The sequence below is a fragment of the Zonotrichia albicollis genome, chromosome 9 (genome assembly GCF_047830755.1).
Source record: "Zonotrichia albicollis isolate bZonAlb1 chromosome 9, bZonAlb1.hap1, whole genome shotgun sequence".
Taxonomy (NCBI): domain Eukaryota; kingdom Metazoa; phylum Chordata; class Aves; order Passeriformes; family Passerellidae; genus Zonotrichia; species Zonotrichia albicollis.
This window is the reverse complement of record NC_133827.1, coordinates 26,088,284-26,111,567: the sequence shown is the minus strand read 5'-3', so window position 1 is coordinate 26,111,567 and position 23,284 is coordinate 26,088,284. Positions and strand designations below refer to the sequence as shown.

Below are 23,284 nucleotides of genomic sequence, written 5' to 3'. Positions count from 1 at the left end.
AAAAAATATTAGGAACAAAGTTTCACGGCCACTGGAAGCTGCAGGACAGACCTGAGAGGAAATCCCCACTGCGAATCTAGGAACTACAGAAATGACAGTAACCATGTTGATATGAAGGCCCAGAGTGTTAAGTAAATTTTCAGTGTTTCCTTGACAAATAACAGGCACTGAAGCTCACAAGGCCAGGACTCAACCCAGCTGTTAATCACAGTAAAATCCCTCGACGACTTCAGTAGGGCTACTAAGGTGTTTAAAGCCAATGTGTTTAACACTGGAGTCTTAGGACTAATCCTCACAGTGACTGAAATGATGGCACTTACACTTAGTTCTAGCATTAATTTTTCTCACCTCCTCCCTCCTTTCTGGCTTTAGCCTGCTCCTCTGGCCATGCACCAGGCTGTTAATATCCCTGCTACATCATAACACGGCATTTGTTTAGTGTGAGAGGCACAAAAAATAATGATGTTACAACCTGATTTATGGAAAAAAGTAGAGCATTCAAAACATTTTACAGCTATACAGCTCTCCTGGGAAAGATCCCAGCGTGCTTGAGGAATGGTGCACATACTGCAGCCTGTCAGAGCTTGGCTGCACATGTGGATGTACACAGACAGGCACAAAATGCATCAGCACTGGAGGTAACAGCCAGCAAGACAGAGCACAGGAGAGGAAAACTTGGTTCTGACCAAAGAGTCTTGGCCCAAAGCCTGTTCTTATTGAAGAGGGAGGAAAGAGCTAGAAACAAAAGTTAGGATTGCAAGAAGGGACCTCCTGGAGATTCCAGGATGTGAATCAGGTACTACATCCCATAATATCCTTTGGATTACAAAATTTGCTGATTGCACATCAATTTTTAACTTGATGGAATTTTTACTCATTAGATTATTCAAGGTATAGAACACCTTTTATAGTTTTTTTTTTTTTTTAATCAGGGCAAGATAGTGAAGAAAAACGCCAGGCAAAGGCCCAGAAGTTTGGACATTCACCAGGAAGGTGTTGGAGGTAGGCTCAGCTCCTTGCTCCTAAGCAGGCAGTAAAAGCTGTGTGATGACTGGATGTGTAGGAAGCATACAGGAATATAGGGTGGTTGGATAAATTCTCTTGCCTGAATGTGAGTGAGTGCAAGAGTAAACCAGGATGTCTGACAAGTTCTTGGTAAACACACTCACCCTTAGATTAGTCATCAGTCTCTAGTTTTCCTTCAAAAATCTTCTTCAAAGCAAATCCTTGTACCAAACTTGAACAGCAACAACAAAAAGTAAGAAACTCCTGCCACTGTACAAAACTGAGCTTTTCCATACAGTTTTAATTACCAACTTCGCCATCTTTAGAAGAAACCAGTCTAAGCTTGCCTTACCTTACTTGTACAATTTTCTCTCAGTTTTCTGCTATTTTTTATTCCCAAAACATTGGAAATAAATGCTATTAAGGTCTTTTATGTACTCTTGGGTTCTGTGTTGGTAGTGCCATGGAGCAAGGAGTAATAAACCCATCTTCAACTAAGATAAAACAACTTTACATATCCTCAAAACAATGCAAAATTAAAATCCTTCAAAGTAAAAAAAAGATCCCTTCTGGTGGGTGTTTTAATGCTTTATGAAGGTCAAAGAAACAAGCTAGACAAAGAAGTTCTCTTCTCTGCAAAGTGAAAATGGTGCATTTTTGTGTGTGCCTACATTAGCAGTGGGCCTGATCTTGTATCTCATCAGTTTGAAATTTCATATTATTCCAGAAAGATAATTAGCAGTCCCAATGGTTTCCAAATACAAGTATTGCTTAAATTAGATTGCCCTGAGCTAGACCACAGAGCTGTCTTGGAGCAGAGGTTTGATGGGCAGAACGTGTCCAGTTCAATTGCTCTCAGAGACCAGGATTAGATGCCAAGGTCAGTACATGTCATAGCTCTCTGCCACATCAGAATTCACTGGGAAAAGCACATAATCCCAGGGAAAACAGAACAGGCTTTGGGGACAGACAGTGACTCACACTGCCAGAAGGCCCCTGGTGTCACAGAGGACTATTTCTGTTTTCTATTGCCCAGCCCTGGGGACCCCCACCCCGTACCGCTGGACACTGCTGGCCCTCACTGTGCCATGACACACTGCACCAGCACTTCCACTAAAGGGCTCAAAACATGGGTGTTTGCAGCAAGAAAGAAAAATGTAAATGAACACGGTTCTTTCTTTGTAACCAAGCAGGATAGTTTGGTTAGGCAGAAAGAGTCATAGTTATAAATAGAAAAAGAATAAATATTGTCCAATGATACAATTAAGCAGCTACTGATGGACACAACTTTATACACAGGTTAGCTGTGTTCACCAGCTGTAGAAAACATCTTGTATTTTTTGTGATGAATATCCACACTATGAGATCAGACTCTTGGGCTCTTCAGGAGCTGGACTATTGCTATAAAGGGGACTGGGCAAAGTGCATCAGGACAGACCCCAAGCAGGGCTGTGCAAGTTCCTGAGCACATGAAAAGGGCACTGAAAAAAGACATTGTGATACCTGTAAATTACATACAAACCAAATGATCCCATGTACCATAGCCTTTCCAAATGAAAAACATGATGGCTGGGAAAAGAAAAATCCATGAGCAGAACTAAAAGTATAGAGTGAAACATCCTCAGCACCAGGCCTGGAACTCCCTTAACTGTGAAAAATTTTCTTATTCATGTGTTACATAAATAGCTACATAAATACATGGATGGATAATGCTCTCTCTTAATAAAAAGACATTTTGTGCTACACAAGTCCCACACATATCCCCATTGTCTCGAGCCAAGCCCTAGGTAACCTTAGTCCTGAGCACTGGGCAGGCAAGAGACAAGAGGAGAGCAAGTGCCAGGAGCAACTCTGCTCCTCCAAAGTCAGGCCACTGGGGTGAAGTGTGGTAGGAGGATAAAGCCATGCTAATTCCCAGTGCTAAGAGGTGATTCAAGAATCCTACCATTGAAGGTGATTATAATTTTTCACGAGCGCCCGTGAAAATATGTGCTGCTAAAAATGCCACGTGGGAGAAGAAGTACCTGAAATATTGTACACAGGTCTACTAGTAGTCACTAAGTTTGAAATTGTTGACAATTTTCATTCATTTTAAAGGAATCCTTTCAAATATTAGATGTGACCACACGATCATGCTCGGGACACATCTGTGAGCAGGGTGTTATTTTACAGTGTTTGAACTTTTAATGACCTAAAAAAATTTCTTCCACTATGGTTTACATGAGGGCTTTGGACAACAGCATATACCCTTCAGCTGTTTCTCCTCATGACATTCTGCCTGGTGAATTCTTTGCTTGCCTTGTTTTAATGCTGTTGACTTATTTGATGTGAAATCAGAAGCTCTGGGCAATAAGAGAGCCCCATGATTCTGTTGGGTTTTCATAATTTTTTCCTAGTAGTGTAGGTTCCCAATTCTTGTGCTGAAATTCCATCGGTTATGGGCCTCAGGAAGATGCTGTTTGCCTCTGGCCCTTGTGAGCATCTTCCTCACAAGGAGGGATGAGAAGAGGGGCTGACTCTTGAAGAATGGGGGAAAACTGCATTACACATCATGGCAGTTGTATAAAAATATCCTTTTCTTTGTTAGAACTGCATAAAATAGATAAAATAAAAGCCAAATATCTGAAGTGAGGCTATAGCAAAGTGATCTTAAGCTAACACAAAATACAATGAGATAAAAAAAGGCAGCAGGAGGAGTCTCTTAGATCTGTAAAAAAAGTGGTCTCTAACAGTGCAATCTGTGTGCAGTGCTACACATCATTCAGCAGAGCCAAGCATGCTAGTTTGTTCTGGCAGGCTGCAGAAAGTGAAGAAGAAAGGCTTTCTGAAAGCCACTTACCATCCTCTGGGAGGAAAAGGTACTCCCTCCCTCATGCCTGTTCTCAGACAGGAGTTTCCAAACTCTGTTTCCCACTGAACTCTTAACGGCACTTGCTCTGGTGCAGATGGCTCCCAGCCCTCTGGCCGGGAAGGCAATTCCTCTGGGAAGGTGTGAAATCCCACTCCTAGAAGGCAGTCCTGTGCCCCGGGGCAAGCGCTGGAGGGCTATGTTAAGCAGCCACAGTGACTTCGCTATCTGATACTCGGCTTGACGTGCAGCTCCTCTTAGCACATGTTCACAAAAGGGGAGTTGTCCAAGGCAGGAAGGAGTTCAGCCAGAATCAGGTTTCAGAAAATCTGAGCAGAGAGATCCTCACCCATTTGAAGACAACAGGAATTTACTGTCTGACCTCATGGGTCCAAGAATTTGACTATAGGTTGCTTAAACAAACAGTAAAAATAACCTCAATAAAAACGATTTTAAAATACTTAAGAAGAGCACTAGGAAAATTATGTAGGGCAAGATTTCCTTTGCTAACTGTGAGCTATAACCATTGCATTACTGTTGAATGTTACTTCCAATGCCTGCAAAAGTCCATAAGTCAGCATGGAACTACAGGCTAAATTTGCAGTCACTCCCCTCTCTCTGAGAGAGGCATTCTGGAGGAGTATTGCCATGAAAGACAGCATAATTTGGCCCAGGATAGTTACTTGTTCATACAGCTCTGTCCTGCTAACTCATTCTCCTGTTGCTGTCAAATTCAAAACAACAGTTGATTATTAGTACAAAGGTGATTAAAAGTACAGTCTGTTCAGGAGCACGCAGGATGTGCAAGGTGGGCTGTGAAAGCAGACACTCTCCATGCAGCTTGGAGTGCCTGGGGAGGCTCCCTGGGAACAGTGGGCACCAGAACTGCAAACTCCTCCCGAGGAGTGCCTCAAGTGCTTTCTAGAAGCTTTCCTCTGATGCCAGCAGCCACATTAGAAGGACCCTGTGCATTTATGCAGTTGCATCACAAGCACAAGTGCGCACACAAGGTGTTAAGCACTACACAATCTGACCTTTCTGACCTTTTACAAATTCTTCTTTTCAAGGGACACAAGACCAATCTCTATTTTCCCTCTAAGAACATGGGAAAGAATTTCCCCATCACACTAATTTTTATTTCAACCAAATGTGTAGGAGTGAACACTTTGTAATCTTACCCTGTATATATTTAACATTAAAAGCATTCACTGGCACCTGCTATTTCAACCTATGAAACAGCATAAGCAACACATTTTAGGGCTCTTATAACATTTGTATTGCTGTGTTTAAGGTTTTGATTTACATTATTCTGAATTTCTAAACTCCTGGAAATATGATTTATTTCAAATGATACTACTACAGGAAAAAGATGAAAATGAGTCCCTGCAAAAACTGTAAAACTAGAGTCCCTGGAAGAACTGCACTATATACTCAATGTAATTACATGATGCAGTACTGTAAAAAAAACTCTGGGCACCTTTTTCAAACTTACAAATCACTAAAAAGACTTGACTACATTGTGTTGCGCTCTATGGCCTGACTAATCCACCACTTCAAAATGACTGACAAGATTATTTGGAATTCCAGGAACTCCCAAAGATTCAAGATTATGAGCAATTAATACTGATTCTAAAATTAAATTAACAAACTATTAGTAAATCTTCAGCACCTCTGGTTCCAGACCTCCAGTTTCATGATTCATTGCTTTCAATTACTAAATGTCACAGTTACTTTACTCAGAACCAGCCCTGCACATACTCCTATCCCTCAAATTTTCCAGTAGCCTTTAGATTATTGCTGAGGCTACTAGTAAAGCAAATTTTAGGTGACAAATTCACTGTTCTGCTTTCCATTTTCATACTGACAGTCAGTCTAGCTTCAGATCTTTCTGACCCTGCATTATTATCTCATTTGGAAAAATAATCTTTTCATCTAAGCTATTTTTTTAACACCAAACAACTGCCCAAAATGTACCACTTGATCACAGTCTGTAAATGCTTTCAAAAGAAGAGCCTGTAAATTAATGATATTGGGAATACTGTGGAAAATAATTTCATGCATCTCAGTGGATCATCACAAAGTGCATTCCTATTGAGATCACTCATTAAAATCAAAACTTCATCTATGCCTTTGCTAAGGAATAAATGCAGAACTCAAGCAACCCACCATTATACTTCCTGTCAATCACTGTAAAATAGAAAGGAAAATACAATATGGTATTAGGTCAGTCACAGGAGGGACAAAGGACACTTTGCTAGAGTTCAGTGATGCAGAGATCTCCTGTGTACTGCATTTTGCAGCGCAGCAGCTGCAGGGTGACACTCTCATGTCCCACATTTCATTGGGGGTCACTAACCCATTCTCTCCAGCATTTCCCCTTGCTGGAAGGTGCTGCTCTGGGGCATGTGTGCCACAACAGCTCCGGAACCAGACTTCACACAGCAGGCTGGTTTGAGCTGTGACCCCAGTGGCCTCTGCAGCTGGCCCTGCCCATGGCTGGGTGGCCATGCCCACCGCACAACCCAGCTGCAGTCAGAGTTTCTTACTCTCAGTCATGGCAGCTCTGAAAAGCTGACAGATTCTAAATCCCACGCAGAGATGAACAGCCCCCCACTGCACTGAGAGGTGGTGTGGAGCACTGAGAGCTGCTGCAGGCAAGGTCCTGTCCTCCTCTGCATCCACAGAGTCCCTGTGGACTGCAAAAGCTCTCATGCACAAGGAGCTGAAGGCAGCAGGGTGCATGCTCTGCATACTGCTTGGACCAAGAAGGGCCCAAAAAATGAGAAAGGAAGAATGAAAGTGAATCGAAACAAGACCATAACTTTGGAAGACCTAGGAACTGCAAGAAAGAGGACGTTGAAACCTGTCCTAAAGTTATAAAAAATGTGACATGTAAAAATGTGACAAATGTCAAAGATTCCATTAGTTTCCCTATTTTATTGGACCTCATTGTTTCCAAACTATAAAAAAGCACATGACCTTCAGCATTATTTTTACTGAAGTCAGTACTTGAGCCCAAGATTTAGCTAACTTTTGTTGCTGCAACAGATGAAGAACTTCACCATACCAATTTACCAGCAAAGATCCTAATTTCTTATATTTCTCTAGCACTTTCAGGAAAATGGCCAAAAAAGAAATTTAAAATTAAGAGAAAAAATATAAGAAAAAAAAAGAAATATAAAATTAGCAAAATAATGCATGCCGGGAAAATGCCTCAGTACTGAAAGCTGCTTTACTTTAAAAAGAAATTTTGAAGTATGCTCTTACATTTCTCAATTTTTGATAGTGAAGCTGAGTCAAGGATCATTTTCTTAGATTAAATGCCATTTCTCAAATATTGTACTGATTGTATGGAGGGAAAAATGTACAGGAAATCATGACTAAAAACCAACACCAAATGTTCAGAGATGATCATACTCTTGTAGGTGGTCACAAGTTCCTTTTAAAAATGTGTAAAAACATTATTAAAAGACAGATGTCTTCATTAATCATTTATTTCTAACTCCAATTTGAAGTGCAGTTAAACAACAGTTGCTAAAGTCATAAACCATACTGAGAGTTGCTGAAGAACACAGATGTAAGAGCCTGCCTCAGTATGAGATATCACATCTGATGTTACCTTGCAGCAACATCATGCAGTTTGATTTATATCAGGAATGGCTGAACTATACAGTAGCCAAATCTAATATAGACAGGATTTCCTGGCACACAGAATGGCTGAGATACAGCAAGAGACTCAGCCTGGTATCTGTGTGCTTTCGAAAATGGGATTCATTGGGTTCAGAGATTCCCTGAACCTTGCTTCTGTTTTCTGTTTAAAAGGAATGAATCTCTGAAGGGATGGTGCTGGCTGACAGAGTGTGTGAATCAGCACTAACACAATAAACCAGAGCAGCAGCTCCTCAACCATGGAGTGACCTGGCAAACTCAGCCTAGCCTGTGCCAGCAGCATGGCTGTGCTCAAATTCAGGTCTCCAGAGCAGGAAGAAAATTTAAATATCCAGCTTAAAAGGAATGGCTAATGACCGTGCAGGACAAAGAAAACATTGAGCTTCTTGTTAACCTATAGGTACATATCACCTGTAGCATAAGCAAACTCAAACAGTAAAAAAAGTGCTTTTCTCTGATTGTGTTTTAAAGTTTGGTGCCAAGAACCATGATCTGACCAATGCTAATTTTGAAAGTGCATATTGCCGTTGCCTTTTCTCTTTTTTATTTTTTCCTATTGTGAATTATACAGCTGTGATCAGAAACACCAGATAGCAAATGTGCTTTCCCAGACTGTAAAAAAAGAGAAGGCCAAGCGAATCCAAGAGTCCAATAACTGCCACTGACTTGTAAAGGCTTAAGATCAGGCCACTGGCCCATAAACTCCTGTCTCAATTAGTGGAATATGTCCTTTCTCCAGCCTTTGTTTTGTTGAGGAAAAGCATTCTTGGACATTCTAGTTACCGCTTAGGAGTAAAACAGGAATTTCTGTTGATGTGTGTGATGTCAGAATTTAACCCTCTAACTTTGAATTAAAAATGAAAAGGATTTCCTATTATACAATTTTCGTGGGGGTGAAGGGTTTTCCTTACAGTGTATCCATCATCCTACAAGGTTCTCAGTATTTCCTGCATAAAGATCCATTTTCTGAGATTATTCTGAGTAGCTGCTGCCAGGCTGCTGCAGCAACTTATTGCACACAGGGACTGGTCCAGCTGGACAAGTTAGTACAATGATAAAACTAACTGTAAAGGGAGAAAATTTATCACTCATAGGTCTCATAGAGAAACACAGATGATTATCTGCTTATTTAAGCTTCAATTCAATGGATAACCTAAACACATGCTCAACTGGAAAAAGTATATCAGTCATCCTCCTGACTAACAGAAATATTTTGCTGTTTAAGATAAGCCAGTGCTTTGCTGCCTCAAGGTGAGATAACTGAGCCTACATACAGTTATGTGGTGATTTATTTGACGAAGGGCTAATAAATGATAGTTTGCTGCTTTAATAAATGCCTAATCAATTGGCAATTATATGTTACTGTGAACTGCAAAGGGTAAGAGGTCTGACAAATAGTCTGCAATGCTCCCATAAAATCCACTTACAAGGTTGGGTATTTTTATCCATTCCTAATGCTCACCTGAACTGGAGAAACTTTTCAGCCTAAGGCCCTTCTATATCCAGTATCTATTCATGTAAGGTGTTATGCATGTGAGTCACCCCTACACTGACAGCATTTCCCTCATGTGAATAGAGCTGGGATCTGCAGCACAAGAGTCCGGCTGATTTAGGGCATTTCTAAACCTTGGAGCACTTCATCTGCATAAGATACAGACAGCAAAAACTACACAGACTGAGCTGTTTCCAAATGTTATTCACCTACAGAAAACTGTCAGGAGAAACACCAATATATTTCCCATTTTGGATCTGAAATACTGGAAACCTTAAAAATTAGTAAAAAGAATAATCTTTTAAAGTCCTCATTTAAAATACATGATGTTTTTATTTTCATTGTTTTAACAAGACAAAATGAGAATAAAAGTAGGTTATCAAAAGTGGGTGCTGGCATTCATACTTTTTTTTTTAATTGACATACACATAATGTATATGAATAGCCACACATTTCTAGTGAAAGACTATGAACAAACACACGTACATATACAAAGATAGAGAAAGGTCCTATACATACATACATGAGTGAATATACATATTTATGTGCATACAGTATACAGACAAGATACTATACAGGTACAGTCAGTGCAATATACTGTATAAGGCTACACAAACACCGAGAGAGGCTGGTGGGGTGGTGACAGCCATGGGAACAAAGCCTGGATGGTTGTGACTCAATGCAGACGTGGGGACAGCCTGGCTGCTGTGGGGTGTTCTATGCATCAGGCACACACAGTTCCTTCAGAAACATGGTACAATACACTCAGCTCAGAAAGGAGGACAAGTGGGAGTGTGTGGAGGAAACTGAAATGCATATGAGCAGACAAATAAGGTTGTTCTACCTAGGATACAGGATGTTTGATTCATTTACAGAGAATGCCTATATATAAACCCATGCTTTCATGAATTCATGCCATTTTTTATTTCTATCTTTTCCTTTAAGAATATTACAAAATTCTTGCCCTGAGTTAAACATAAATACACACAGAAAAGGGGGTGGGGAAAAAGGAAATTGCATGCTTCTGGGTTTTTTTAAATAAAATTTTAACCAAGGCACAATGTCTTCAAGAGTGGTTGCAAGACCATTTGAAATAAACTTAGCAAGTGCTATTGTTCTGGAACTGTGGCAAAACTAATTGTTTGCATACAAAAGTCTCAGAACAAGTTTTGAAGTGAATTTACAAGTTTTAGAAGAGAACAAGTAAATTTATTACATATGCCTTAAAGAGAGATTCCCTGAAGAGGAAGGAATGCTACCAATGCTACCAAATTAAATTATTTTATAGGCAACTTACTGATGTTTGGACTGAAATTATTTCACACAAACAACATTATATATTTGTTTAGCATTGGCTATTACCTATTTTTAGTAGAACCATGTACAGTGCTTTAAGAGCAGCTAAAAATGAGATTAAGAACTTCCAGATAATTTTCAGTTTCTGTGTTAGGCAGTACACACAGTGGTCTCACTGATTCAGCAAGCTGCAAGAATCATAGCTCAGGCACAGCTGATCAAGGGTGGCATGAGACTTTCAAGGCTGTATCTCTCTCCGTCACTGACCTGCATGAGTGTCTTACTGGAAATATTAGTTACTAGTTCCTGTGGATCCCCCTCTGTACATCCATGCCCAAATCTGACTCTCAAAAGGGTGCAGAGGCCATGCTTGGCTGTTGCCCCCACATTCAAATACTCAGACTCCAGAGACACACTTGGCATCAACTTCCAGGGGCTCTGGATGGTCCCTCAAATTCCAGGGAACAACCACCTGCATTGTGCTGCATTGGCTGCAACATCTGTCCCCATAAATCTCTCTGTTGAGCTGACTGTTTTTCAAAGTGTTGAAACCATCTCAACTCTACCAAAGCCAGGCACAACATAGCAACACCCTGAAACCTCTGACCACACAGGTGAGATCTTCTCATGTCTGTCCTGTGCCTGTTCAAGAAACTGTAACTCCCAATCTGAGAAGCAACTAGGTAAGGAGAGTAAAAAAGTGTTGAGCATGAACGTGAAAACCTCATAAATGCCGTGTTATTTCAACCTTTGTCAGAATATCATTGCATTTGAAAGGTTTCAACAATTTCTGTCACTTAGCTCACCTCTTTCTGTTTTCTGCTGACAAGCTTACCAAGTTTGTGCAGGAATAAGATATCAGGGTAAAGGAATGGAATACTCTTTCTTCTCTCTTCCATCCCACCTGGAATAGTGGCAGCCATGCAGGCACTTGACAGCAAGGCAGGATGACAGACTAGAGGTGTGGTGCTCACACCAGTGACTCTGTTCCCACACCAGATACCCTCTTGCTGTGGGGTTACCTTTTCTACAGCTGACCTGCTTTCACCCATTACTTCCTCCCCTGACACACTTATTTTATGCCTAAACCCCATGCTATGACCCTTATGGAGAGGGAGAGTCACCAAAGTCATGCTGGGCTTTAGCACCTACGGTGACAGCAGGGCGTGCTCAGAGCCACCTGTGCCTGCTGTCCCCTCGGCCGTGGGACAGAGGCTGCTCCAGCAGTGTGGGCCACACTTAAACCAGAGTCCTGGCAAAGCCATGCACTGGCCTGCTCCTGCTGCATGAACAACCCAGCTGAGTGAGGAAGAAAAGATGTTGGGACAGCAATAGCAGGCTAGTCTGCCAGCAAAGGACAGCTTGGAGACATTTGCTTCTCATGCCAATCAGTCAGGTGTGCCTTGGAGGTGAGGGAAAATGGATGTGACAATTCCATCTACTTCAAAGTTTTATTTTCCTTTTTCAGAAATTTTACTTTACTTTTTAAATAAGCCTTCTCTATTTGCAATTTGCATATTTAGAAACCATTTGCACTGCTCTGGACTCATGCACTGATTAGGTAAGGCCAGATTCAAGCTGAAACTCAACACAATGCAATGTGGAGCCTTCCCAAAGCATTAACATTCTTGTTGTTGCTCTCATCCAAAATGTTGACAGCAGAATTTTGCTTTCATGTGCGCACCAGATTTGTCTTAGGAAAACCCGGAACAGTGGAAAGTAATCCAAGCACTCCCTCTAGTGGGCATAGGGTTCTGCTACACTTTAGAAAGGCACAAATCGCAAAAATACAGAATCCGACAGATTCTTACAGTGCAAAGTCCCCAGAGGGCTGTGTGACATTGTGTGACACTGCCGGACACAGTTCATGCTTCATGCCCTGGCACTTCCTTCAAGGTGGCAGCAGTCAGGGCGACAGATCCCTGACTCTCATCAACATTCTCTCTGAACAAGAAAGTAAAATCCTATGGCTCTGGATTCAGGCTTCTAAAACTCCCAGGACACACACACTGATCAAATCCAGATATCATCTCAAAGTAAAATTGGCCCCTGTCCCATCAGTGGAGTGTCTGTGCCACAGGCTTCTCTCTGTACCCCATTGTGGGTTCTTCCATGCCTGTCCATCCTCCCAGGTAGCACCCAGAGGATTTCCTTTCTCCCTGCTATTTGCAAAACCAGCATCCACAAGATTTGGTGTACACCTACGTTCCTTTTTCTTTGCCTACACAGACACTAAATATTTCTCCATGACAGGGCCATTTGAGAGAGAGACATAATTTTTAAAGTGTTCTGAGTAAAATATACCTGGTTTTCCACTTTTAGACATTCAAATGCAATTAATTGTATCATTGACACATAAACAATGTAAAGTCACTGTCACAGATACAGCAGATTGCACCCCAAATAGTTTTTTTGCACTTTCTAATTTCACAAAAACCAAACCTTTAGCAATTCCTTAATTGAGAGTCATACCCTTACTAATCTACTTCCATCTGCAACCTCTTACTTTCTCACCTATTACACTGAATTTATGAATTCTTGGGGCAGGACAGCCTTTGTTCCATGCATACTGTCTACCAACCAATAACTGTGACTCTTGGACACCACCACAATCAATATTGTGGTGGATCCTAGTTGCCAACATTAAACAGGTTCTGTATCCAGTGACAATCCCAAGTCTTAATAAATGTGATGGCTAAACATAAGGAGTAATTAAGTTCCTTTAAGTGAATATCTTCTCAGGCAAAAATAGAAGCTACCATCCAAAGTAATAAATAGTGTATAGAAAGTTCAGACCAAAGCCCCATGGGGTTCTGATTACAGAGCAAGCAGCATGGGACTGTTCCCACACTGTGGACGCATATTTTGGATGAAGAAAAAGATCAAGTATCAAAAAGGAGCAACCATAACCTTGGCTCCAGGAGCACAGAGACAGACATCTCAGAGGCACTGCACTGGATGAAGAGGAACACTTGGCATGTACATAGAGGGGGAGGAAAAGGGTTGCCACTATCCCATGAATTGTTTAGTATGTTTTGCTATTCTATGTCCAAAATACACAACAGACTTTCAGAACTTTTGAAAATTAGAGTAGAAAAGAGGGACAGAGAAAATGCTAAGAGTGGCAATTAGCACAGTAGTTAGATATTACCTTTGAATAGAAATCTGGGAGTGCATGTCCCCTGAGATCTTTAACCAGCAGCTCATGGGGATAATTTTTCCCTTTGGTCCAGAGGGCAAGCATGACAGAAGTTGATTTTTTCTTTGCAAATCCTTGCTCATGATAAGAGCCAAAACAGCAGAATCACTAGAGTCTGATGCTAGCTCTAGGTTGAGACTCATCAAGGAGTGCATGTAGCACAGATTGACAGTACTGAGAGCTCACATGGGTCTGTGCTCTGTAACACACGCAAATTCCCTTGTTAGCACAATTTAATTTTTTCCTAACATTTCCCTAGTAATCAAAGTGGATGAAGGACTACTTCAGTCCACAGAGTTCTCCATCTACCTGCAATGACTGTATTTCTTTCATATAGTGGAAGGTAAAAGAAAGACAGCTGTGATCAGATATGGAACAGTGGATCTTGATTTATAGGTGCTCATTTCTCAACAGCAGAATTCATCAACTGCAGAATCAGGAACCCAGCTCTGCTACTGTGCCCCACAACTGCAGGGTGTTTGCTGACTCCTTGAACTCTTGTACACTACTGCTGGGAAAAAATGGCAACTTTAAGCTGAGAATAATAGAAGAGCACAGATGCTTTGTTTATGGTCACAGAGTATTCACTTTCAGATGCACATTTGCCAACTAAAGCATGATAATGTCAATTCATTGGGGAAGTACTGTGTCTAGGTGCCTTCAAAAATAATTATAGCCATAATGGTAACAATTCGCATTCCCAGCATTCACTAATTACAGGGTGACCACAATGTTTACAAGGCATACAAAGACTATAACATGTTTTGTATTCACAACTAAAGCTAGAGATATTACAAGCTGGGCTTGTGATTTTTAACTGACCCAGTATAGAGGGAATTTAGGCATGAGACAAATATGTAGCTGTGCTGCTGAAGAGTACTCAGCACTTGTCAAAATTCAATTCCAAATAATTAGCTTAAAGATTTTTGTATTTTTACAATGGGCTTTCACTGCACTTAAACAGCAAGGTGTTGCTCTACTCATGCATATGCAAAGCAGCTCAAATATGTCTCAGCTTCTTTGTGGTACTTCCCTTTGATTATGATTTTATTTTAAAGTGGAACCATTAGAATAGGTGTTTGGGATTTTTTAGCTTTTTCTAATCCCATGAACACAAAGAAAAACCCTGCATATTCAAAGTAGAAAATCTGCTTCTTACTTCTCTACTCACATTGCTATGTTGGAAAACTGTGCTGGAACACTCCTGGTCTCTGCTCCCTGGCTCTATGAGCCTTGGATTTCCATGTCTGTACCACAGCTCCCTCAGCCTGTCAGCGCCAGGCACGAGCCTCCCCCAGCACTTGGTTATTCTACAAGTCTTTTTTATTTTCCTACCTAGATATGAATTTCAGGAGCCAACTTGTATCTAAAATTCTTGTGTATTAAAGACACATTCTCATTGATGGCTTCACTTCATTTGGTGCAAGACAATGGTCAAGTCCACTCTTGGGAGTCCCTTTCCCTTTGCTGTATTATAAAATAAGTGAGAGCTGTCCTGAATTCTGGAGGGTAATGGTTGTTTGTCCATCTTGTGCCTTCTGTTGTGTTTACCAATGTGGTCATGTGGGGAAAGTAAAATGCTGCCTCAGCTTGCAGAGAACTCAGGCAGATACCAGGCAAGTGATGAAGTGAGCTGCAATTTTTCTAAAATCAGACACAAAAAGTTTCAGTGTTGATGCTGATATATTTTCTAGCTTTTTCTTCATTCCTTCCATGCATGTTGAGATTCCTTAATTCATAACCGTAGATGGATTTTCATTCCCTCTTCCTTCTAATCTCAGCATGGCTTCTGAATTTTACTTTGATCATCTCTGTAAAGTTTAAATCTTCTTTCCTTGCTTAAATTGGAGCTAGATATCACTGCCTGGTCCCCCACAAAAATGCCCCAAACTTTAAGAGGCATACAAACCCTCAGAATTAAGATAACATAACTTGAGGTGGCAACAGGAAAGGACAGTGCTGTCTGGCCACTGAAAAGCAAGAAACTAACAGGCACCATGAAGAGAGGCTGCACACTTGCAGATAAGGAACACACTTTTGTGAAAATCTATCTGAAAATAGGCCCTGCTTTGCAGGAAAGCTAAAATATGAAACTCTAGCTATCAGTAGTTTTGTTTTCAAAGAGTGTGGTTTTCTTCAGACCATCTATCTTAAAAACATGCGCTGCTGTGCTGCTATGCAGCCTAGTAGGTGGGATTTTCCAATCACTGTCTCCAAATTAATGAAAACAAATCTCACCTTGCAAAGTTCATTAGCAGAAAAAAAAAATCCCAAGGTGTTCATATCTCAAAAAAAAAAAAAAATCCCAAGGTGCTCTTTTTTTCTTAAAATGGAAATTAGTGGGATTTTTCTGTGCTGAAGACTGTTTCAGAGAGGCATGGCAGTGATACAGAGAGGATTTTACGTACATTAAAACTCTGGGTGCAAGATATTCTGCTCTCCAGCAGAGGGACTTCCACAGTCTGCTTGAAACGTTTTCTTCTTTTGTGCCAGATATGCTCAGTGCATACCTAGCCTGTATGCCACAGGGATATCTGAGCTCATCGATGGAATGCAATCCTTTGTTACCCCGAGGTGAAGATGTGGAGAATGATGGGATGGCAGGGAAGCATCATTGCACAGCGGTGGTACCTGTGACTCCAAATCCTGCTTGCTTTACACAAATGAACAGCTTTGTTCACTGTGGCTGTGCTGTGGCAGGACTGAGCATTTTCCACTGCAGGGTGAAACCCCTGACCATGCCTGCTGCAGAAATCTCAGGTGCCAGCACAGAGGTTCCAGCAAAATGGGTGAGGAGTTATTTACTGGGGCAACTGTGGACCCTATTTATTGTACTTTATAAACCCCTCAAAGTGGTTAAATTCCACTGTTCTCAGTCCACTTAGATGGCTACAAAAGACAGTTACTTGTTTTCATTTCCACATAAAGGCCAAGCACGGACTTTTACTATCTCTAAAGTTATTCACACACTTTTTTTCTCTAAGATATAACTTGCTTTACTTTCTACAACATTTCTCCATTCCCTGTAACAATGTCATACCTTTATAGAATGAGAATCACTTAGGCTGAAAAATGCCTTTAAACCAGCACTGAAAAACATGTCCCCAGATGCCACATCTACATGTCTTTTAAACATCTCCAAGGATGGTAGAATGGACTCTTCCACTTCCCAGGGCAGCCTGTTGCTTGACAACTCCTTCTGTGGAAATTTTTTCTAATATAAACAGATTATATCCTACAGTGTGTGTCTGAGTGTTAAAGCAGGTCACTGACCATTACCCTGTGGATTATGAGGCCTTCATTCTGCTCCCTGTGTCCATCTTCCAGCTCAGGGGTGGTACCTGGAGAACAGCTGGTCCTGCTTTTGAACACTGAGGCAAAGAAGGCATTAAGTACCTCAGCCTTTTCCCCACCTTTTGTCATTATGTTCTCTCTGCCATCCAAAAAGAGGATGGAGATTCTTCTTAGATTTCCTTTTGCATAGAAACATTTTTTATTGTCTTTTATCACAGTAGACAGATTAAGTGCTAGTCAGGATTTGGCCCTTCTAATTTTCTCCCTCCATAACCTCATGACTCCCTTGTCCTCCTGAGTTGCTTGTCCCTTCTTACAACTTTCAGAAATTCTCTCTTTTCCTGAGTCCCAGCAAAAACTCTATTCAGACAGTCTGGTCGTCTTCCCTGCTGGTTTGTGTTTTGGCACTTGAGGATGGCCTGCTTCTGCATGCTTAACATTTCCTTCTTTCCTTTCTTTACAAGACAATTCATCCTATCTAGAATACTTCTCTGCTGTTTATACCCATCTCTGTAGGATATTTTTATTTAGATATGCATTTAGGAAATACAGCTATGTGGCACTTTTGGTGCTCAAAAATATTCTACACTCCTGCCATTATTACAGTTCCAAGCATCCCACCAACCTCCTCTGCTACTTCCTTAATTTCTTAAACTTTGTCCTTTCACAATCAATAACTTCAGTTCCAGGATAAACTTAGGTTTATCTTTCAGTTTAAATGGAGATAATTAATGACTTCATCCAAGGTTGCTTTGTGCAACCAACACTTTCCAAACACCCTCATCATTTCCCAGAACTAAGGACAGAAGGCAGGCTCTCAACCTGGCTCAGCATTTTGGTAAATGCTGGCTGTCCCTACACTACAGAATTTTTAGCATTCTCCATCAGAGACCAGCCATATAATTAATTTCTGCTCATAAGCCATTTCTTCTTATTTTTAGGTGGTCCCTCCACTGCTTCCCATCAATATACCATAGATATATTCTGTGAATACTAGCTGATTAATCCTCACCATTCCTACATCAACAACCAAACAAGAAATAAGAAAATAAGTCATAGGGGAGTTAAATTACAATAGTTACATAATTATCTAATATATGATTGGAATTATAATTTAGGTTTCCTTAGAGCAGATCAATTTTGAATTACTAAGCATAGTCACCACTTCTTTGAACAATTGCATTAAAAATTATGGGTTTTGAGAACTCAGTTGCAAATTTGTCTTTTTTTTTCCCAAATTAAGCATTTTGAAAATCACAAGTCTGGGATCCATGAAGACTTGAGAAAACCAATTAACAGTAATCTGTCCTTTCCCAGATCCTATATTCCTGTTTGAATGTTAGCTGTGCCTATCTGATCAACAAAGAGGGGAATAACACAATACATCTTAATCTTTTGGAAAGTCTAATTTGCTCACTATGATATTGTTAAGGAAAGCAGTATCAATACAATCAATAGCCACAGCACACAAAAATAGATACCCTGTATGCCACAACTCAGCAGATTGAGAATGGGCTAACAGCCCAGCTGTTGGAAACACATTTCACCCATCATCCATTATTTGCGCATTAAGACAGAACAGGTGTTGTAAGAACAGTCAATGTTTGTATCTGCCACGGAGATAAGATTTTTGTCATTCCTCTGAAATCAGGGTCAAATCCACACCTTTAAAAGTTATGCTATCATGACAAATGGCAACATAATAGATGGACAGTGAGAGATTGTCAGCTGGAAGGGAAGACTTAGGGAGAGAAAGCTTGTACTAGATTTTCTTGTTTTTCATGAAGTCATGACCGTACCATACATTATTCAATTAACAAGATCACCCTTCTACAGTCACTTGAAAATTCCTCTTATCATCTTTGTTCCTTTCTTCTGTATGAATTGAGGTGGATTTTTCCCTCCACAGTTTCAGTGAACCCTGGCTTCTAAGAGGCTCATTATCTCTTCTATCACATCAGCTTCTGCTTTCAAGGCTTATTGTTTAGTTCTTAGTATAAACTGACAGGCTAAAATCCCTTTAAAACACCCAAGGTGCCTTTGCCACTGAGTAAACAGCAAAGCATCAGGAGTGCTGTAAAATCCATTTAATCAAAAATATATACTACATGAACACTGGGACACTGAAAACCTTTGGAAGTACAATTACCCTAATTTCTTCCTTAGATGAAGGAACACTTGATGTGTTATTTAAATGGGCTGTCATTTTGAATCTCCATTATAGATTTGATTTGCTTATGTAAAATATGCTTTAAAAATGTGCAGGGTTCTCTCAGTCTTCATGTCTGGCAGCACTCAGAAGTAATACAATCATATCAGTTCATACAGGTTACAGAGCTGTAACCTGTACAGACTTGGCTACCCAAATATGACCTTCCTAACAAGTTGCTGGCTGTCTGGAGTGAGTAAATCAACTTAGTCTTGTGGTCTTTGCTTTGGTCAAGACATTATTGGAGCAACTTACCAAGATACAAACGCAAATATGTGATTATTGCAAAGCAGTCCTCAGGGAGATTTCCACTCAACTTCAGTGGCATTCAATAGTATTTTGGGAACTAACTCCCTGAAAGCCAGACAAAAATTCTCCACCAAAATAAGGGTGCCTGTGTGTGCATACACATATGCATGTGCACCTAAATCCATCTGTGCTCCTGTCTCCTTGTGCACACATCCCACACGTACACACCAGCGATGCAGTGCCACAGTGCTTTGACAGAAGCCATTCACATGATGTTTAAGCAAAACCTCTTCTTTCAATTGCTACTCTCAGCTAGTTCTGTCAAACTAATAATACAGGTCTGTGCAACAAAATGTTACAATATCAGTATTAGCATATAAAATAAAGGTAAGTATAGGTTTCCCATGTCTTTATTTCTTTTCCATTTTCTCTCTATTGGAGAAATTTGCCAAACCCAAACACTTTCATTTTTTCCTATGTGGCAGTTTTGTTTCTGATGATGATAAAAAAGTATCTCTGTTTAAGGTAAAAGGAGATGTTGCTCCTTTGATTTGTTTTTTTTTTTTTTTGATTCCTAAAAATGTACATTAAGTATAACTACAGTGGACTATTTAATAGTCCTGTAAGCATTACGTGGTCTATAGCTGAAGAGAGTCTAGTTGCCTCAACTAAACAAAATCACTTGCTGTAAGAGCAGTTTTTAGGACAGTGATAAATCACAGTGTAATACAATCATGCATTAAGCTCCAACCAGATGTGACTGGCACAAATAGTAAAGTACAACTGGGCAGAAGTCAAGTATGTACAAGTCATTGACAACATTGGTGTAAGTGTTCTAGACAGGACATTTAAAAGAAATTTACATAAAAACATAGATTAAATTTATCAAAGTTTGATAAATTTTAAGACAGTAAAAAAGTACAGAAAGCATGAAAAAATAAAAAACCCAGCGAGTTCATACTGTACAGTTTTACTACATTTATATTACAGAATGAAGACAGAAAAAGATACAAAGAATTAAGAGCAAAGAAAATTCTGCTGGCTGTGGCCAGCGGAATTTCATTGCCGATGAGAGATGCGCACACACAGATGCACGCACACGCACAGAAAACAAAGACACAAAGCAAAAGAACCATTTACTGTAACAAATGACAGACAGAGGGGTGGGACATTTGGCATGTTGCAGCACAGGGAGTCATTCCCGATTGGCTAACGATGGTACCTGGCTCGGCTGGAGCTCGCCGGGCTGCCGGAGCGGCGCCACCGACGCTGGAGGCACTCCTGATGTGGACGCGGAGCGGCCCAGCCGGCAACTCGACTTGGACTCTGCAAGGGAGAGACAGAAACACCCGTGAGCAGGAGCAGGGGACTGCTGCAGCAAGCTGGAACACTGTGCATCCAGGATTCCCTTGAAATGGAGACTCCAGCTTTGGTAACGAGTTAAAGTCTTAGACATACGGCTGAATCATGAGCAGAAGTTGAGATCAGAAGAGGGATTCAAGCAGGACTCATGCCATGTCCTGGCCTATTTGCTCTAGCATCTCTGAAGGACAGAGCATAAAACAGCAGACAGGAAGAATAAAAAAGAAGCATTCCTGTTTCCCCACTCCCCTGCTCCCCAGGACCTTTTCTACTCCTCATGTAATACAGCAGTGATTAAGGGAGTTACAGAGGCTTCTGGTTTCACCTCTCCATCCCAGAGCTGAGGGACATGACAGCCCGAAGACTGGCTGTGCTGAAGGAAAGCATGAAATGCCAAAAAATAAAGGAGAAGGTATGTAAAAGTGGTGAGGATATTGTCACACTTGGGGATTTGGAATGACACCAAAAATACTTGGGAATCTCATGTCAGTAGCAATGAATTGGGAGATATAAAGTAGGAAGAAGAGACAAATCAAAACATTGGCAGTGGCAAAGTCAGTTGCCCAGAATCAAGATGATAACAGAAGCAATGGTTGCCTTGGGAGAAAGCTCCACTTCAGAGAAGAACTTCACAAAAATGACGCAGTTATTTGATTTTTCCTTCTACTGCTTTATATGGAGTAATTTCTGAGAAGGTTCCCCATTGATTTCCATCCAGGTTACTATTGTACACACTGACACACGGTGACCATGCAGTTCAGGAGGCCTGGATGAAAGTTTTTATATCTAAGCCATGCTGACACCCACGTACTACCCCAATGTTCAGCTGGTCTGGGGGAAACTGTCCTTTCCTGAAAAAGAGATCTGCCTGTTTCTGCCCAAGAAATTTTTTTGTCCTTACATTTCCTTTATATGGCTGGGGAAGCACCTCTCAGCCTATGACTCTGCTCAGATCAATTCATTCTCCTCATGTTTCATAAACCTTCTTCCCAACCCTGCACCTGCTTTTTTGTATTTAGTGGGCAAGCACTGAAAACATTTGGACTCACCAGACAGATTTGGTACAATAATAGAGTCTCACTTTTCACATTGACAGTACTCCTTTACCATGAATAACAAGTAACTTCAATACCATGCTTCATTGCAGTTTAAAGAATTTTGAAGTTTTTTTAAAAGGTTTGAAGAATTCCTCCTATTCAATTCTATGTTTTCAAGAAGAAAGGAAGGGCCTATGCCTCGTGCAGTTGTGGTTTAGTAAGTTTGTCTCTGAAGCACATCTTTTGCCTGTGTCTGTCTGAAATTTATTTTGTCATGCCTCGTGTATACAGCTGCTTTGTCTGTGTTTGTTTTACACTGATTTCTCTATTTCCTGTGTGGATCTCTAGTATCACCACTGGCCACTGGCTGGGCCACAGCTTGAAAGGAAGAAGATGCCTATTGCCAGCATGACCTTAAAGTCACTTGGCACACTTTGGAAACTTGAGGACAGCTGGCACATTACTCCACATACCAACAACATGCTGAAATGGATTCTTCCACTCTCACTGATGCTTTCTCATTGTCACCTTCAATGCTTATTTTGTTCAGATATTTCATAATTCAATAGGGCACGGAGAAGAGCTATCCACTTATCCTGGAGCACTTAGACCAATGAAAGCATCTGTATGGGTGAATATTCATCAACTAAATATTAATAGGTTAGTTAACATCCAGCTGGCTGATCAGCAAAAATATTTATGCTGCTTGCCGAATGCATTATTCAATTCACTCTCCAAGTCAGTCTGTAAACACACTACGAATCAACACAGCCACAGGCACACAGAAAGGAGCAGACTGGCCTCCTCCATAACCTTGCTTTTGTACACAGTCTGCTGGTTTGCTTTTCTTGGACTTGGGCAGTTACTCTGAAGGTTGATTAGGTTTGTTTTTGTTCTGATTTCACACTGTGTGCCAGATTTCTGACTGTTCCTTTCAGAAATATAGATACAATAATGGATCTCATTATTATATCTCATCTCTCATCTCCTGGAATTCTGCAGGGGTTTCAGAAAGGACAAGAATTGTGCTTTTTTCAGTTGTTTTTCTTTACTGCTAAGTAAAGATTCTGTTTCTGCTGTGACAAGCAGAATCAGACATTCAGCACATAAAAAAACTCCAAGACACTGTCTGAGTATGTTTCTGAATTATTTTCTTTGCTTTAGGAAAGCAGAAAGAAGTGTCATAATTTCCAATTTGGATCTATGAGCAACAGCAAGAGATTACCATTTCCTTGCCAAAGAGACTCCTTTCATCTGGCATCAAAGAAATAAAACCTATCACACACAGATGAAGTATTAGTTCCTTTATCTCCCTGTAATATATGTTCCAGTATTAAGGAAACTATTGTGATTTCCATGGTGATCCTCACCAAAAGGTGCTTCAGACACGCTTCCATCTAGCTTATTTTGTCTCAGTGGCTATATTTTTGGACCAAATAAATACTGTATTCTACTGTAATTAGTGGTCTCAGTAACAGCACACCACTTGGGGAAAAAATAGTCCATAAAAGGTTTATTCTTTAATTGCTGCACAACTCACTGCTCTGTATTCTGCAGCGCATTATTTTTCAGCTATGGGCAGTTTACTCACTCTGCTGGGGCTATCTGGGTTTTCCTATTCAAT

At 40.6% G+C, this 23,284-nt stretch overlaps 1 protein-coding gene across 3 annotated transcripts in view; it reads right to left on the bottom strand.

Moving 5' to 3' along the window:
- NYAP2 (neuronal tyrosine-phosphorylated phosphoinositide-3-kinase adaptor 2) overlaps nt 1-23,284 on the bottom strand; it is a 134,580-nt gene that overhangs the window by 5,813 nt on the left and 105,483 nt on the right. For all 3 annotated transcript variants that reach the window (XM_005489312.4, XM_014268680.3, XM_005489311.4), the window contains exon 7: nt 20,484-20,587. In XM_005489312.4, the coding sequence (XP_005489369.1) occupies nt 20,484-20,587 (104 nt within the window). The remainder of the gene's footprint in view (nt 1-20,483; nt 20,588-23,284) is intronic.